The following is a 16318-nucleotide window of genomic DNA, read 5'->3' on the forward strand; positions in this document are numbered from 1 at the left end:
AGTTTCCTGTCAGTTTTGATAATTTGCAATACATTTGCAGACACTGTATTTTATTTGATCCAAGCAAAAACCCTGCAAGGTAAGCTGAACATGTATCGTTCTATGCATTTTATTGATATGGAAACAGGTTCAGAAAGATTGAAGTGATTATCTCAAGATCACATCTCTAATAAGATTCAGAGTCTAGAGACCAGGTCTTCTGAGTCTCATATTTGTACTCTATTGGACTATTTCTTATCTTTATTGTTTACTTAGTACTATATAAGTTAAGTTGTCATTCAGAATGATAATCTGTATGCTATACCTAAAGTGAAAACAATTTCAAAGGATCACCTGCAACGATTTATGAAATGTTTCTGCTGTACTGCAAAATGGCATAATGTAAACACATTGGATTAAAATTCAAGAAATCTAGGTTCTTGTCCCAATACTCCAAAAGTATTGTTTGAACTTGGAAAATTCCTATGTCCATAAAACACCTGCTTTGTTTTGAAAAACGAAAAGCACGAAACATGACAGAAATATATTACTAATGTAAAAAGAGATGGCTACCCAGTTCTAAACAGGAATCAGATTGCCTTAAGGATTATTTATAGCCCTAAGTCTTCTCTGTAGTGTTTTGCTGTTTTAAAGTAAATTTTCTCATTCTTTCCCTTATCTTGCTCTTGTTGAATGCAGCCCAGCCTTGAACTGCCTGAGAGCAATCAAAACCAGTTAAAAGAAGATGACTGAAACCAGTTAAAAAAAGAAAAGAGAGGAAAAAAGGGGCATCCTGGCCATTTGACCAGATGTTAGGCCATTTGATCAGATGTTAGGCCATTCTGACCAGATGTTACCATTCACTAGACTTCCAGGCCTTCTCTATGGACTTGAGGTTGTTATGCAAAATGACTTAAGTAACAGCTTCTTGAGGCTGGGCCTCCCATGAGACTCCCTCTCTGTTGAAATGTATTTAACCCTGCCCCACTCTGCCCTCTCTTGGGCAGTCTAGGACTTCTGTGCTATGTGGTGCTCTGAATTACAATTCCCTTATCTCTATTGAAGATCTAAATTTTTGCTATTTTGGTAGTCTTCTTCAGTTCAGATTGACACCCTAAGTTTACTTTTAATATAATGGTTCTCTCTCATGTTAAAAAGTCTTATTTCCCAGATTTCAAATAGTACAATTTGAGTAATTTATATTTCCTCAAGTGTTCTCCTGTACTTAAACACACATATTGAATTAAATAGGATGGAAAAGAATGTCTTCTGCCCCTTGCTTTTTGCTTGGTAATTTCTCACCAAAACTATATAAATTTGATGTAGTTTTCCCAGCTAGCTTGTACAATCCATAGAGCACTGGGAGTTCACATCTAGCCTCAGGGACTTACTGGCTGTGTGTCCCTGGGCAAATCTCTTAACTTTTTTCTGTCTCAGTTTCCTCATCCAGAATATGGGGATAATAATTGTACCTGCCTCCTAGGGTTGTTGTAAGGATCAAATGAAATAATATTTGTAAAATAATTCACAAACTATGAATCATTATATAATGCCTGCCATTATTACAATAATTCATGTTAAATATAATAATTATTATACTAATATAACTCACTGACTTTACATTGTGTGGAAAAAACAAATGTCATATATGATTAGCAAAAGCACCTCCAAGAGCTTGATAGCAGAGACCCTAACCACAAAAGGGATATGTTTCTATTTTCAGAACCAAGCCTTTTAAGGTATAAAGAAACAGTGTTGTCTATATTTTCATTCCTTTTCAGTTTTCAACCAAAACTGGAAAGAGGAGGTGCCAAAATCCAAAATGTTTTTTGAAACCAGTAGTTCTTGTGAATTTTGCAGCTTGAAGCCCATGAACTAAACTAACTCTCTCTCTCTCTCTCTCTCTCACACACACACACACATCTCTCTCATCTCTCTCTTCCCATAGTTAGTATTGAGGTGCTCTACTTCCCTTAAGGTAGATAGCTAGATAGCTTATATTTTAAGAGTCTGAAATATTTAGCTATGAAGTTCTAATTGCAAAGTAACACATTGTATTTGTTATACTTTATCAATATTAGTAAGGGAATGATGTAATTGTTTAGAGTTTTGCAAAGACATTCCATGTCACTTCAGTGTTAATACCAGGCTGGAGCCTTCCTTGTCTGCCTGCATAAGCTAGATAAACACAGACCTGTATGCTTTCTTCTCATCTCAGGATACTTACTCAGAGAGATCCTGGAAAATATGCCTATTGTGAGCTAAACATTTCACTTTTCATTTTATCCATGTGCCAGAAATCCATTCCTTGGATAAACACTTTACAAACTGACACTCTAAAAGTCACTAAACATGATAAAGAGAGTGTACATCATTTCAGGACTGATTAAATATTTTCTCTCCCATGACAAATGAACAGTTACAAACTATATGGAGCCTTTGGAACCAGCATTCCATTTTTGTCTTTATTTTGTATGAAAGATTAATTTTCCATTTCAACTCATCAGTTATGCAATCCTAGCTTTGGTAAAGCAGCACTCATGCAATTCAGCAGGAATATTATTTATTTTTAAAAGTATGTAGAATAGTGCTTTGTTTTGGAATTATATCATAAATGTGCTTTCCTCCATACCACTTCTGTCATTTATAGTGTTTTGTTAGTGACCATTTCTTAAATTTCTCATTTGTTAATGCTAGCTCTATCCTCAAACTACCTCATACTTATTTATCTGGGTGCATGTTATATACCTTAGAAGAATAGGAACTTCTTGAAGGCAAGAACTGTTTCATTTTTGTCTTTTTATCCCCAGTGCCTAGCACTATGTTCTCCATGGTAGATACTTAGTAGATGGTGAAATTTCTTCTTTTTCTAAAGTCAGAAAGAATTTGGGGAAAAGAGTATTGGTAGTTAATCTAGGTGTCTATAAAATTAAAAGAGTGCAATTAGGTATATTTGATTTATTTAAGATATATACATGCTCTAAACTTAACCACTCTGAAATTCATTTTTTAAAAAAATAATCGAAATTAAGTATGTTTACTTCCACCCATCCTATATTCATTTACTTTGTACTACTTGTTTTTTTCTATTTATCCAGTTTGTTCACACATTAACCAATAATAATACTGTATATAAAAGTATTAGAATATACTACTGTATATAGCCTATGATTATCTTTCTTAAATATCTTATAACATTTCTGTACAAAAACATTTAAAAATGTTTTAGTACAGCACATGAGAAGCCAATATACATGTGTGAGTCTGTTGGTGATAAGTACTTTAATATCTGGGCAAAATCATAAATTGACATAGCATGTGGAGAAGGTATTGTGAGAGAAACACAGAACTACAGAACGGTGGAATGGGGGAAGAGGGGAAAGGGGACAGTGAGAAGAAAAGGTAGAAATGATAAAAGACTTCCTTTTATATATATAACTAAGGAGTTCTTTGTCTAGAGTTTTACAGGTATGTTCCCTTATTAATCTATTTTACAGAAGTTGCTAATACAGAACCCACCATAAAATTTCAAAACCTCACTGTAATAGTGTAGCTAATTGGTCACTTATAAAACTTTTTCTATGGAATTGTGTTTCCTAACTTAAGCTCTAATAATGCCATGTTTTTGAAGAATCAATTAATGATGCATGCAGCATATTAATTCTTAGATTGTTTTTTTCTCCATGTGGTTACATTATGCTTAAAATGGATTTAACCAAGGGAACAGGACTTACATGTACAAAAATATTTATAATAGCTTTTTTGTGGTAGTAAAGAAAAAATTGAAATGGAAGGTATGCCCATTAATTGGAGAATGGCTGAACAAATTATAGTGTATGATTGTGATGGAATACTACTATTCTATAAGAAGATGAACAGGATGGATTCAGAAAAACCTGGGAAGACTTACATGAACTGACACCACGTGAAATGAGCAGAAGCAGGAGAACATTGTACACAGTAACAACAATATTGTAATCATGATCAATTATGAAAGACTTTGCTACTCTGATCAAGAAAACGATGTAAGACAATTCCAAAGAGCCCATGGTAAAAAAAAAGAATCTATCTCTAGAGGAAAAATGGATGAACTCTGAGTGTATATTGAAGCATACTCTTTTCACTTTCCTTATGTTTCTTGCTTGTTGCTATTGCCTTTGTTGTTTTGCAACGTGGCTAATATGGAAAAATATTTTTCATAACTTTACATGTATAATTGACATGATATTGTTTGCCATCTCAAAGGGTTGGGGAGGGGTAGAAAGGAGGAAGAGAATTTGGAACTCAATTTTTTTTAAATGGAATGTTAAAAAATAAATAATAGCAGAAGAAAGAACATAGCCAAAAAGTGACAGGGATTCCAGTTCAGGACCTCTGACTCCAAATCTAGTTGCATTTATGACTGGCTGGGCTTGTATTTTAATGGTTGTAATTATTGTAAAATGCCAGATAAAGTTTAAAAAATAACTCAAGAATTTTAGAATCCAGCTTGAAAGGACCATAGTTAAGAAAATCTAAGCTATACCCAATTGTAAATAAACAAATGAATAGATAAATAAATAGATGAATATGTAAATAAATGAATAAATCCTTTCTCCAAACACCCAGACAGTCCTCTAGCTTCTACTTAACTGCCTCCATTGGTGATGAGCTCACTCATTTGTTAGAAATGCAACACTTTCTTAGACAGCTCCAATAAATAGAAAGTTCTCTTTTATATTGAGACAAAATGTTTTGCCTACATCTTCCACCTATTGGTCTTAGTTTTGCTTTCTGGAATTATAATGACAACTACAGCGTCTAATGCCCCATATATACAACAGCCTTCCAAATAGTTACATGGTTACTCCCATCACCTGTTATATTTTTCAGGATAAACATATTGAGTTCCTTTCAGCTTTCCTTATATGACAAAATTTTCTGTTCCACTTACATCCTGGAGGTCTTTTTTTAAACTAATGTTCTTCAATTTAACCAATGGTATTAAAAATATGGTGCCCAGAGTTAAATATGAAATTCAGATGGGCAGATAATACAGTCTGACCATTACCTACCTTGGTTTCAACACTATTAATTGAAGTGATGTAGACCGATAGGGAATTAGCTTTGTGGGTACACTCATATCACTCTTAGACTAAGTGTGCCGTTGACTAAAGTCCTTAATCTTCTTTCACATGATAGATATTTGATTACAAATATGGAGCTAGAAGAGAACTCAAGGGGCCATCTAGTCTAACCTTCTCATTTTTTAGTTGAGGAAAGTAATGCCCAGGTGAGTTAAATGGAATGTCGAATGTTACACAAGAAGAAAATGTCACTGGCATGAATTGCTTTAGTAGACCTTTCTCCCTAAACCTGTTACTTGGAGCCACCCTCAGGGCTCCAAATTTTGATAAAACCACAAACACTGTAAGCCCTCAAACTGAGGGCTATCTTGCTATCACTTGTTTCTAAAATGGTTTATTACAATAGTCTTTTGGTTCATCTTCTTGCTTCAAGTCTCCCCTTCTCTAATCCATCATCCACACAAGTTGCCAAAATGATTTTCCTAAAGCACAAGCCTCATTTATAGAAGATTCTCTCTTCTCATGTCTTTCACCATGGAATCTCACCTAGATTCTATGATTCCTTCAAGACTTAGCTCAAATTCCAACTACTGCAGGAGGCCTTTTTTAGTCCTTCCAGCACTTCTGCTAGAGCCTTTCCTTCTGCTATTAACTCCTATGTATTCTGCTTTAGTCTTATTTTGCACATACTTAGTTATCTAAATGTTGTCTCCCTTACTAGAACATAAGTCTTTGAGGGTGGGAACTTCTTAGTATCTCCAGAACTTAGCATAGTGCATAGTATGTACTTAATAAATACTTTTGATAGATTAAGCATTAACAACTTTTCTTCAAAGATCCCTAATTTTATCAGTGAAGGTTCACCTTTTAGTGATGCATCTTGCAACCTCTTTCCATTTTAATAGATGTTTCCTAGGTGACAAGAAAATCATCACAGTGACTCAAATGTTCTTATGATGAGCCTCATCAAATTTAAGTCCGGTAGACTGGCAGATGATAGACAAATGGTACTAACAGTCTCTTTGGTTTTGTCAAACTTGCCAGAGCCTGACAACAGCAATATAATATTTGAAATTATTGTTCACTTCTCTAATAGACAATATCCTACCAAACCTGTTATTTCACAGGTATCTGACAAATATGAATTTACTACTCTCACTAATGGACTTTATATAAGAATTTCTGAAACATTAATTACAATATATGGAGACTGAATGTTCATATCCCCCCAAACTCAGGTATTCACTTCTTTTACCTACTTTTCTTCTTTGAATTACATGGAAGAAAATTAAGAAGCCACCTTGTCAAACCTATACTTGTAAAACAATCCAGTCTACCATAACCTCAGCAAGTGGTAATGTAGTCTTTGTTTGAATACCTCTATGGAAAGGGGACTCACTTCCTCCTGAGACAAGCTGCTACTCTTTTGAATAGCTTCAGTTGTTATGACTTTTTTTTCCCCCACATGCATCTGGAATATAACTGCAATTTTCAACCGCTGCCCATCTAGGACCAACCAGAATAAGTCTAATTTCTTTTCTGACAGCCTTTCAATAACAGAAGTCAACTATCATCTTTGTCTTAAGCTATCTATTTTCTAGGCCAAACAATCCCAGTTCCTTTCATGGATCTTTATATGGCATGATCTTCAAGCCTTTGAAACCATCCAGGTCATCTACTTTTTTATGTTCCCCAGTTGACTGATCATCTTCTTAAAATATGGCAGTCAAAACAGAGCACAATACTCTAGGTGTAGTTATATAAAATTTCAATTATTAAGATTAACTAAATGGAAGGGAAATCTGAATCAGTATATAATATATCTCTAAAGAATTTGTTTTAAAAGCATATAGTTTTTAAACTAACAGTTTTGACAATCAGAAGTCCTGACAAGTGTGATATGATAAATATCTAAGACTTGTTTGCTATTTACACAATATGTAATGCATAAAAACTATATTGCTATATTTTATATATATATTTATATATATATAATATATATAATATATATATATACATATATAAAACTATATTTTAATCATGGCAATTGCTCTCCTTAAAATTATCTTTGAATCATTAATTTCTTAGTTACTATATTCTTCAGAAATACTTCCAGAAGGGGAGGGGTAATAAAAGGAGTTTTCACTCAAGATGAGTTTTTTACTCAACTTGATGAAATTGTAGGGAACGGACCTATCTTTACAGGCAAATGCAGGGTATCTCTCATGGAATGTGGGTATGCCCACAGGCACTCTTAATTAATGGCTGGGTAAGAATTAATCAAGCTTCCCCATGATTGACAAAAATAGGGTAGTCATTTTCACTCAGACTTCCTTTCCATTTTCATTATAACTGTAGCATACTAGCAAGTATATGCATTTTAAAGGTAGTGGAAAAAAGTCTGTGCTGATGTGCAAATTTTCTTCTCTCTGGTGTAGGTTTCAGAGGTTCACTCTAAACTTCACATGCTTTTCCAGCTAGGTTGAAAGGGCAGTTGCTGGAACTCAAGCTCCTAGATATATTTCTGCCTTTCTGTTGACATTTCTTATAGCAACTGGGAGAGAGAGAGAGGTGTCCTGATGATGTCTATGGCAAAACCAGAGCCACTAGTCACCAACTTTGTTTGATGTCTCATGGGGAAATCCAAGTTCAAAAGTTCCTGAGTTTAAGAGTTTGAGTACCAGATTCTCTATAGAGAGAAAGTGATTTAATGATGTACTGTGCTCCTTGGAGAAAGGAAAAGAGTAACACCATGAGTTATTCTGTCTGACAAAGCAGGTTTGATGGGAAGAGTATTGCTTGTTCAGCAGTCTCTAAAGTGTATTTACTTTCCAAAGGGATTCTAACTCCCAAGATAGTGCTCTGTATCTTTGGGTCAGTCACTATGTATTTATGTGAAAGAGGGACCCATTGGAATATCATAGTTTCTATGATGACAATCCAAAGTTCATTTTCCTTTTCAAGTATCCTAATGGTCGTTTCTGTATCTAGTTATAGTCTCTCAAGTTCACGTGAAGGCAACAAGCTGTAGAGAAGTCAATCCTTTAGAGGCATCTCCCAGGATTGGATTCAGTCTAGGCAAACTCAGAGCCTTTAAGGAGGGAGTGGGGGAGGGAAGCCAGGGCTGTGATTTACACTACAAAGGTAAATTCTGCCCAATTTCTAAATGAATTAGGTTTTACTATAAACTAATTTAGAATTAATCCAATTTATATCTTGCTATCACTTTTATCAAAGGGAATGATCTTCAACCTGGAAAGGGATTAGCAAACATATTTAAAAGAAAACTGAAATCCAAGTTAGTTAGGAAGATAGGAAAAATTACTTAGCTTCCCTAAATAATTTCAAGACCTATGGCTCAGTAAACACACATACATATGTATGTGTGTACATATATTTTTATGTTTGTGTGTGTATGTACACACACACACACACACAGAAATATATATTCTGATCAAAGTTGCAGATGTGACCCTTGAAAGCTGTAAGCTGTAAGAATCTTTAAGGAACAATGAGCATGCTTGTATAATTGAGCTTGTAAAAGATTTCTGGATTTTCTAAAAGATAAGAAAATGAGATTCTAAAAACAATAGACCAATAAGCATTATCCTACTCTCTCTCCCACCTTCATCCAAGAACTGATTATTAGCTAGATAATTTGGGGGCACCTAAAAAGGAAAATGTGATCTTAAATATCAGAATAAGCTCACTGGGAAAAATTCACACAAAATAACCTAATTTCATTTTTGATAGCACCAAAATATTGGCAGAAAATTGTTATAGTGCCAGCAAAGCACTTCTGAAACTGGCAAGCTGTTTTGCAAAGTCCCTCAAGAAATCCTTATGGACAAGATGAAGTACAGTCTGGACGATAGTACAGTAAGGACTCATTGTAGCTGGTTGGGCAACTTTTAACCAAAGATTCTTAACTACATAATAGATTGATATCAACTAGGAATGTAGACTGTGAAAGTAGAGGTTGTTCACATGTCACGGATATTTCAGAGAAGATTATACGTATAGTAGGGGTTGGACTGGGTGACTGCTAAGGGTTCTTCCAATTCTAAGAGTCTATGATTCTACTGTTGATTTTACAGAACTCTTAGAAATATACTATGCAGGTCTCTCAAGTGATGTGTTCCAGGGTTTAACAACTCCTATTGTTAACCAATCTTTCAATAAACAAAAACCTTCATACACCCTGTCCTCATTTAAGGTCCTACTTACTATGTATTTTTGTCTTTAACTGAGGTAGCCAATTACTAGTTACCAGTTTACATAAAAGTTCCTATGTAATATTATGTATCCAAGCTTGTTATGTGCTCTCAATGAAGACAGAAGACTATGGCTGTTGGAATTATATCTGAGTCAGGATGTTATTTCAAGTCTGGTCAGTTTTCTGGATTAAGGAGATGAAAAGGATGGAAGAAATGAAGCATGAAAAATGATGGATTTTCAATCAGATGTCTACCTCTGCTCAAATCTGCAACTCTAAAACCAACCCAAAAAATCCTACAGCTTCCTTGCATTATCAATGATGCAATTTTGCCTAATTCCTCTTATATCTCTCTTCACCTTTACAGAAATCTCACTACATTCCAACCTCCAAAACCTTTACCTATTTTTTAGCAGTACTGTTTTCTGCTGCTTTCATTTTTTTCTGTTTGCTTTTCTTAACTTCCTCTCCAGCTCTGTAGCATTGAACTATATACAATGCATTGGTTAGATATGGTGGTGGTGGTGTTCAGTTATTTTTTTAGTTGTGCCTGACTCCTTGAGAGCTCATTTGGGGTTTTCCTGGCAAAGGTACAGGAGTGGTTTACCATTTCCTTCTCCAGCTCATTTTACAGATGAGGAACTGAGGTAAACAAAGTTAAGTGACTTGCCCAGAATCACACAGATTTAAACTCATGAAGATGAGTCTTCCTGACTCCAGGCCCAGCAGTCTATCCACTGCACCCCTTAGCTGTCCCCAGATTATGGTAATGATATCTTATACTAGTGAGGGGCAAAAACATAAAATTCAGCAGCAACAATGTGCATTTAAATGCAGTAATATATTAGATTAATTTTTAATTGTTTAAAAAAATGACTGGTGGTCTTAGTCGGTTACTTTGAATGAAATATGCTATGTCATGGACACACTGGGCATGTCTGACACCAAGCATTTTGCAAACCTGTTCTGAAGTGAGATATTTTAGTGCAGCATAGCAAGTCTTCTCACCATTTATGAGCCGCTGTCAACGAGTGCTCCTCAGCTTCTTGGTCAATTTTTGCTATAAACATGGAAGGACAAAAAAAGAGGATATGAATGCTAAATAAGTGCCATATCTCAAAGAATATGATGCAAATCCTGTAAAATTATTATATAGTAACATTTAATGACATAACTAAGTAGAAACCTAACATTCGTTTATTTGTCAACAGCTTCAAATAGCCTAAAACATCTTATATTTTTAATCACTATATTCTCCTCTAATATTTTAATCATCATTGGTGCATATACTTTGTCAACCAATACAAATCAGCACTATAACTTGGTTGAAACATTATGAGAAGTTTTGTGGCCAAAAAAAAAAAAACCAACGACCCACTACGAGGCCAATCTGGTAATGACCCTCTCTAAACTTAGCCACTGTGCTCCTTGGATAACAGGCACACCGAATACTTTGCTAGGCCAATACTCACAGCCTTTCTAACATAGTGAAACCTGCAAGAGCTCAGGTTTTATGGGCATACATTTGCATAGACTTTGAGAGCCAGGGTCACCTCCATTTCATGTTGAGGCACCAGAATGGGACTTTAGTGGTGAAAATGCAAACACAATGGATACAGAATTTAAAGTTTGTAGTTTTGATCCTTTTATATTATGCATATAATATTGCTTTAGGCAAGAAATAAATTTCATGATCTATGTGACTTTTAGGATCCTTAAAAACAATTCCTAGGATTGATAACTTCAGAAGATAATTCTAAAGAGGCAAGAGAATTAAAAAAAATTCTGAATATGATGATATAGGTATGAAATTTAATTATCATATTGTATCCCTATTTATTCAATAATATAATAGTGCTTACAGATAAGACAACTTGAGGTTATTAGATTTAGAAGGGATCTAGGAAGTCATATAATCCAGCCTTTAACCAAATCATGAAAACTATCTACAATATTCCCAATTAACAGTAATCTAGGCTTTGCTCAAAATCCTCTAGTCAGAGGGAACTGAACTTTGAAAAAATCCATTGTGGCGGTGGGGGGGGGGCAAATCCAATCTGCACTTGTTAGGAATTTATCCATTTTACTAATTAGTGAAATGATAACATCGGAAAATTTCAAATTTCACTTTTCCGTAGCAAATGTGAATCAATAGAATTTCTATTAACTTTGAAAACAACAATTATGCTTTGATCAAATTTATTTATGTCACAAAGTTAACTTAAGGAAGTAGCATGACTTCAGTTAGTCATCATTAGAGAAATGTACATCACAAAAGTTGACAAGTTCAGAGTACAACTTAAGAGGTATTTACTCAAAAGAACCTAAAGATTTAACACAAATGAAATTTTTTTTAAAAAAATAGACATTTCATTGCCATACTGTTAGTTTGAAGAACGTTGAAATTTTATCAAAATTTTCAAATTGTTTCAGAAGATACAGTTATAAGGATACAAAAGCAAAACGAATAGTGGCAACAGGCAAGGAAACTATCCACAGAGGAGTTTATCTTTCTGTCTGAATGTTCCATTTGGAACTCAGTGATGTATGAGTTCATGTTTGGGGGAATGAAGGAATAGAGATAGTAAAATTAATAAAATAATAAAATGAAATTAATAATAATAATAATAAAACTAAATTGGAGACATGCAGAGAGAAACATTTTACTTGTGACTTTCTTAACTGTCTCCATCACTACTGAAAACACAAAAGTACAGCTTGGACTGGTTAGTGTTTTGCAGCCCCAAGACAGTGGTTTTCAAATATCTGTACAGTATCTGTAAAGTTATAACTAAGTGTCATACTCCTACTATTTGCCAGGATTGCTAAAATTTGACAGGATCATTTGAGCTGGCGGCAGGGATCTCCCCGTCTCCAAACCCCCACACACTTTGCATTAGATGGTTTACATAAGTCTACAGGTCAGTTGTTTACCATATTAAAAATGGGACAAATGTTCCATGATTTATTTTTTGAAAGAGTTTCAACATGAACACCCTGCACCATAAAAATTTGCTTTGGGCTGCCTGGCATAAAGAAAGATTTCCATCCAGAAGCAACTTTATACATACAAAAAGGTTGCTTAAACACGCATACACACACACACACACACACACACACACACACACAACACAAAATCAAAACAAACCTAGACCATTTTCAGGAAGTCCTTTCAAATGTTATCAAATTTAGTTTACAAAATCAGAGATTCATAATTAGAATGGAAAAGGATATTTCTTATGATAATTAAAATAGATTTTTAAAGAAATCATTGCACTGAGGTTCATATCAACAAGTTTTTACTTCCTTAATACATGATACAAACATTTGTTCAATCTGTATTCATTGCATGCAGAGACAGAACACTAATAACACTGGATTTTCTGAAATGATTCCATAAAAGATAGATGTAACATTCAACCAGTCTCCCAAATTGTGATAAACAATTTTTAAAGTGACTATGTAGGAGCTCTATAAAGATTAATTTTGATATGAGAGCTAAAGAAGCAGCTCTTGCCTCATTTTATGGACACATTTGGTGGTTAAGGCACAGTACTCTGTATACAATCTTTGAGTGGCAAGGTGACAATTGTTACTAAAAAGGAGCAAATATGGACTAATCTTACCGAGCCAAAATCCATATTCCAATCATTTCCCCCAGTATGCCATAGTTCTCAATACTGTAAACTATTTTTGCCCAATACTTTTACATAGTTTAGAAACTAGGAGGATTTGTACGTTCAAATGGTAATTAGTCTTAATAAACAGTCAAACTAAAGATCAAAGGAACCCCATTATGGTTTACCATCTTAATCCTTAATATGAGTCAATGATTCAATAAGCCAAACAGATTTTTCCTCCCACTGTTTGGCAATCTTACAAGAAAAGCTTGGTGAGTTGGATTCCAATTCATGTTATGGGAACATGGCCATGCCATTTACCAACAAGGACTTTTGTCCACTTATGACATGTCTTCATTACAACTTTCCATCACCAAAAGATCCCTTCATATAATGGTTTTGTTAACTTACCAATGAAAGTAATTTTTTTGGGAAGGACGTGGTTGAAGGGATATAATTGATTTCAGCCTAAAAGCTACTTTTGATATTAATATAAATTCGCTCAACAATAGTTTGGTGAAATTACTTTGGTGAGTGAAATTGAAGATGTGAATAAAACACTTATAGATGGTTACAGTATACCTGTGATTCTGCCATTTAATATTTTTCTTTTTTTTAATAAATGTCACAGCTTACATGGTTTAGATCAGAAACTTCAAATCCAAGACCTGGAGGCAACAGGTTTTTGCAAAACTCCTCAGTGTGACATGATCTAGATTAAAATGCAATTGGGGGAATTTTTAATAAAATAAATAAAATACCATAAAACATAGATAATGTTAGTTTGTGGTTTCCAAAGTCAATTTACGGGCCTCAGCAATCTGCTTCTATCTGAATTTGATACTATTGGTCTAGACCACATTCAGTACATAATGCACATGTTTTTCTTTTGATTGAATAATACTGATAAGTTTCTAAATATTATTAAAGCCTATTGATGGTCTCTGTCTACCTTTTTAGATTTCCTATACTTTATTTTCTTCCACCTACTCTAAGATGCAACTATATGGACCTATGTACAATTCCTTAAACACTACTCCATCTACCTTCTCAGTGCCTTTCCTCATGCCTAGAATGCTCTGCCCTCTCATACCTGCCACCTCATTCCTCTGGCTTCCTTTAAGAACACACAGCTCAAATGCAAGAGGCCTTTCCCAGTAATCCCAGCTTCTAGTGTTTTCACCTCTGATATTACTGCCTCACCCATTATATATACATTTTTATATACCCAGTTATTTACATATTGTCTGCCCCATTACCCTATGAGCTCCTTGTGGACAGTGGCTATTTTTATCTTTCTATTTATCATTAGCACTTAGCACAGTGACTGGCACATTAGCAAGCTCTTAAAAATTTTTTTTGATTGCTGATTGAGTAACTAGCATAGCATTTAATTAAATTTGTTCATGCTGATTTCCCTTACCTAAAGTAAACTATTAATTCATAATAATGGTGGGCAAAACAACATTAATTAAAAAATTGAATTACAAGACTTATTAAAATTAATACAAATGAGATTATAAAGAACTTCAAACTGGGCTAACTTCTAATGGAAGTTTTTGGAAATCTGATTAATGAATATGTTAGAACTTTCAAATGACCATATTTATTATTTGTATATAAATGTTTACTCCTACAGTGTTTCAAACATTTCAGGTCAAATTCTACCTTTGAAATATTATTTAGACTATTTTAAAAATCAAATCCATTTTCATTTTTAAAGATAAACTCCAGCTCATTCCCTTACTTAATTATTATGAATTTAAAATCAGTAGGGTCTGAATTTATGAATAATCACCATTCCATATTATGCTGTTTATTATTGTTCAGTCATGTCTCAATTTACGTGAACCCTATGGATATTGTTTACAGGTTTCCTCAGCAAAGATATAGAAGTGGTTTTCCATTTCCTTCTCCAGTGTATCCCCATTCTACAGATGAGGAACTGAAGGAAATAAGGGTTAAGTGACTTGTGCTGGGTCACATAGCTAGTAAGTGTCTAAGGCCAAATTTGAACTCAGATCTTCCTGATGTCAAGCCTGGTGCTCTATACATTGCACCATCTAGCCAAACCATGCCAATATATAAAAAATGAGGTTAATTTTTAAAAAAATCATTTCAATATAAATTAAGACACAGATATATAAATATCATAGAATGACTTGGACTTTAACTGAGGGCACTGATATCTTAAAGTAGCACTTCATCCCTCCCTCCACTCAAACGAATATGCCTTAGTTTAGTGACAGGTACAGTTCTTTTAATACATGATTAAAGTGATGGGGAAATAAAGAATTGTTTTTTTCCCCCAAACATATTTCTTATGTATAGACATAAGAAAAAGATATATCTTCAAAATGTATTTTGTATGATTATATGGGCGTGTTTTCCATATGGGTAAAAAATGAATTTTAGTAAATTAGAAGAGATAAGTCGTTAACTTATCCAATATCTCTTATTTTTTAAAGCATATAATCAACAAAATATCCGCAAAGGAAAAACAAATTAATTTTTCTAAGAGGTACTTCTCTTATATGCACAAATATAACATTTTACATATAATTTAAGCATTTTAAAAACAAAAATTTTTATTTTCTTCCTTCCACCTTGAAGTGGTTCCAACTCTAGAAGTTGCTTTTTTTTCTGTACAAGTATGGTAGAAAGATCTGTGGCTGATTAGCACAAAGTCCATTGATGGTTAGCTTTAAGGTTTAGCATTTAAATGAAGTCAATGTCAAAGGTTCAATTACTTTAGTATTCCAAGTAGCTTCACTGAATTCTAAGGCCATAGACAACTACCTAGTCCTCATCAAAAAGGTGAGCCTTTTGTCACATGAGGACTAGGCAGGGGTATAAATAAATCTATGTAAATAAAATGTCACTGCTCAGGGATATAAAAAATAGCATTTCAAACGCATGCCACATTAGCAGTCAGTAGTATCACATTAACATATATGAAGGACTTCACTGTTACTATAATGAGGGTCCTAAAAGACTCCATAGCCAAGTTCAACTTTAAACACTCATCAAATATGTCAGAACTGATTAAAATGCTTCTATGACCATTGTGACTATGATAACCTAAGAATTATTGATATCTGACCATGAAAAGCACTTGAAAAGTGGTTAAAAAGGTAGAGGAACCCATTTTTCCATACTATATGCATATAACAGTTTTATTGCTTCTTCTCCATTTGGGTTATTTTCAAATTAAGAGAATACTCTTAAAGGACAAATAGTTATTGCTGAAAGGAGAAAAAATAGAAAAGAAAATGTTTTTCTTTCAATCTGTAATTTTAAGCAGATTCACTTTCATTTTAATTTTTTTCAGTTTCTATTCTATTTTTCCAATGATGGGAAAACATTTCTTTTTGTTTAGTTCATCATGGACAATTTGTGGAAATTATGACTAATGTTAAATTTCAAGACTGTTTTCA

At 33.9% G+C, this 16318-nt stretch overlaps 1 protein-coding gene across 1 annotated transcript in view; it reads right to left on the reverse strand.

Annotated features, from left to right (window-relative positions):
* FMN2 (formin 2) overlaps positions 1 to 16318 on the reverse strand; it is a 478670-nt gene that overhangs the window by 73577 nt on the left and 388775 nt on the right. Inside the window, exon 16 of the mRNA XM_036757134.1 lies at positions 10270 to 10321. Coding sequence (XP_036613029.1) covers positions 10270 to 10321 — 52 coding nt within the window. The remainder of the gene's footprint in view (positions 1 to 10269; positions 10322 to 16318) is intronic.

The sequence above is a fragment of the Trichosurus vulpecula genome, chromosome 4 (assembly GCF_011100635.1).
Source record: "Trichosurus vulpecula isolate mTriVul1 chromosome 4, mTriVul1.pri, whole genome shotgun sequence".
Taxonomy (NCBI): Eukaryota; Metazoa; Chordata; class Mammalia; order Diprotodontia; family Phalangeridae; genus Trichosurus; species Trichosurus vulpecula.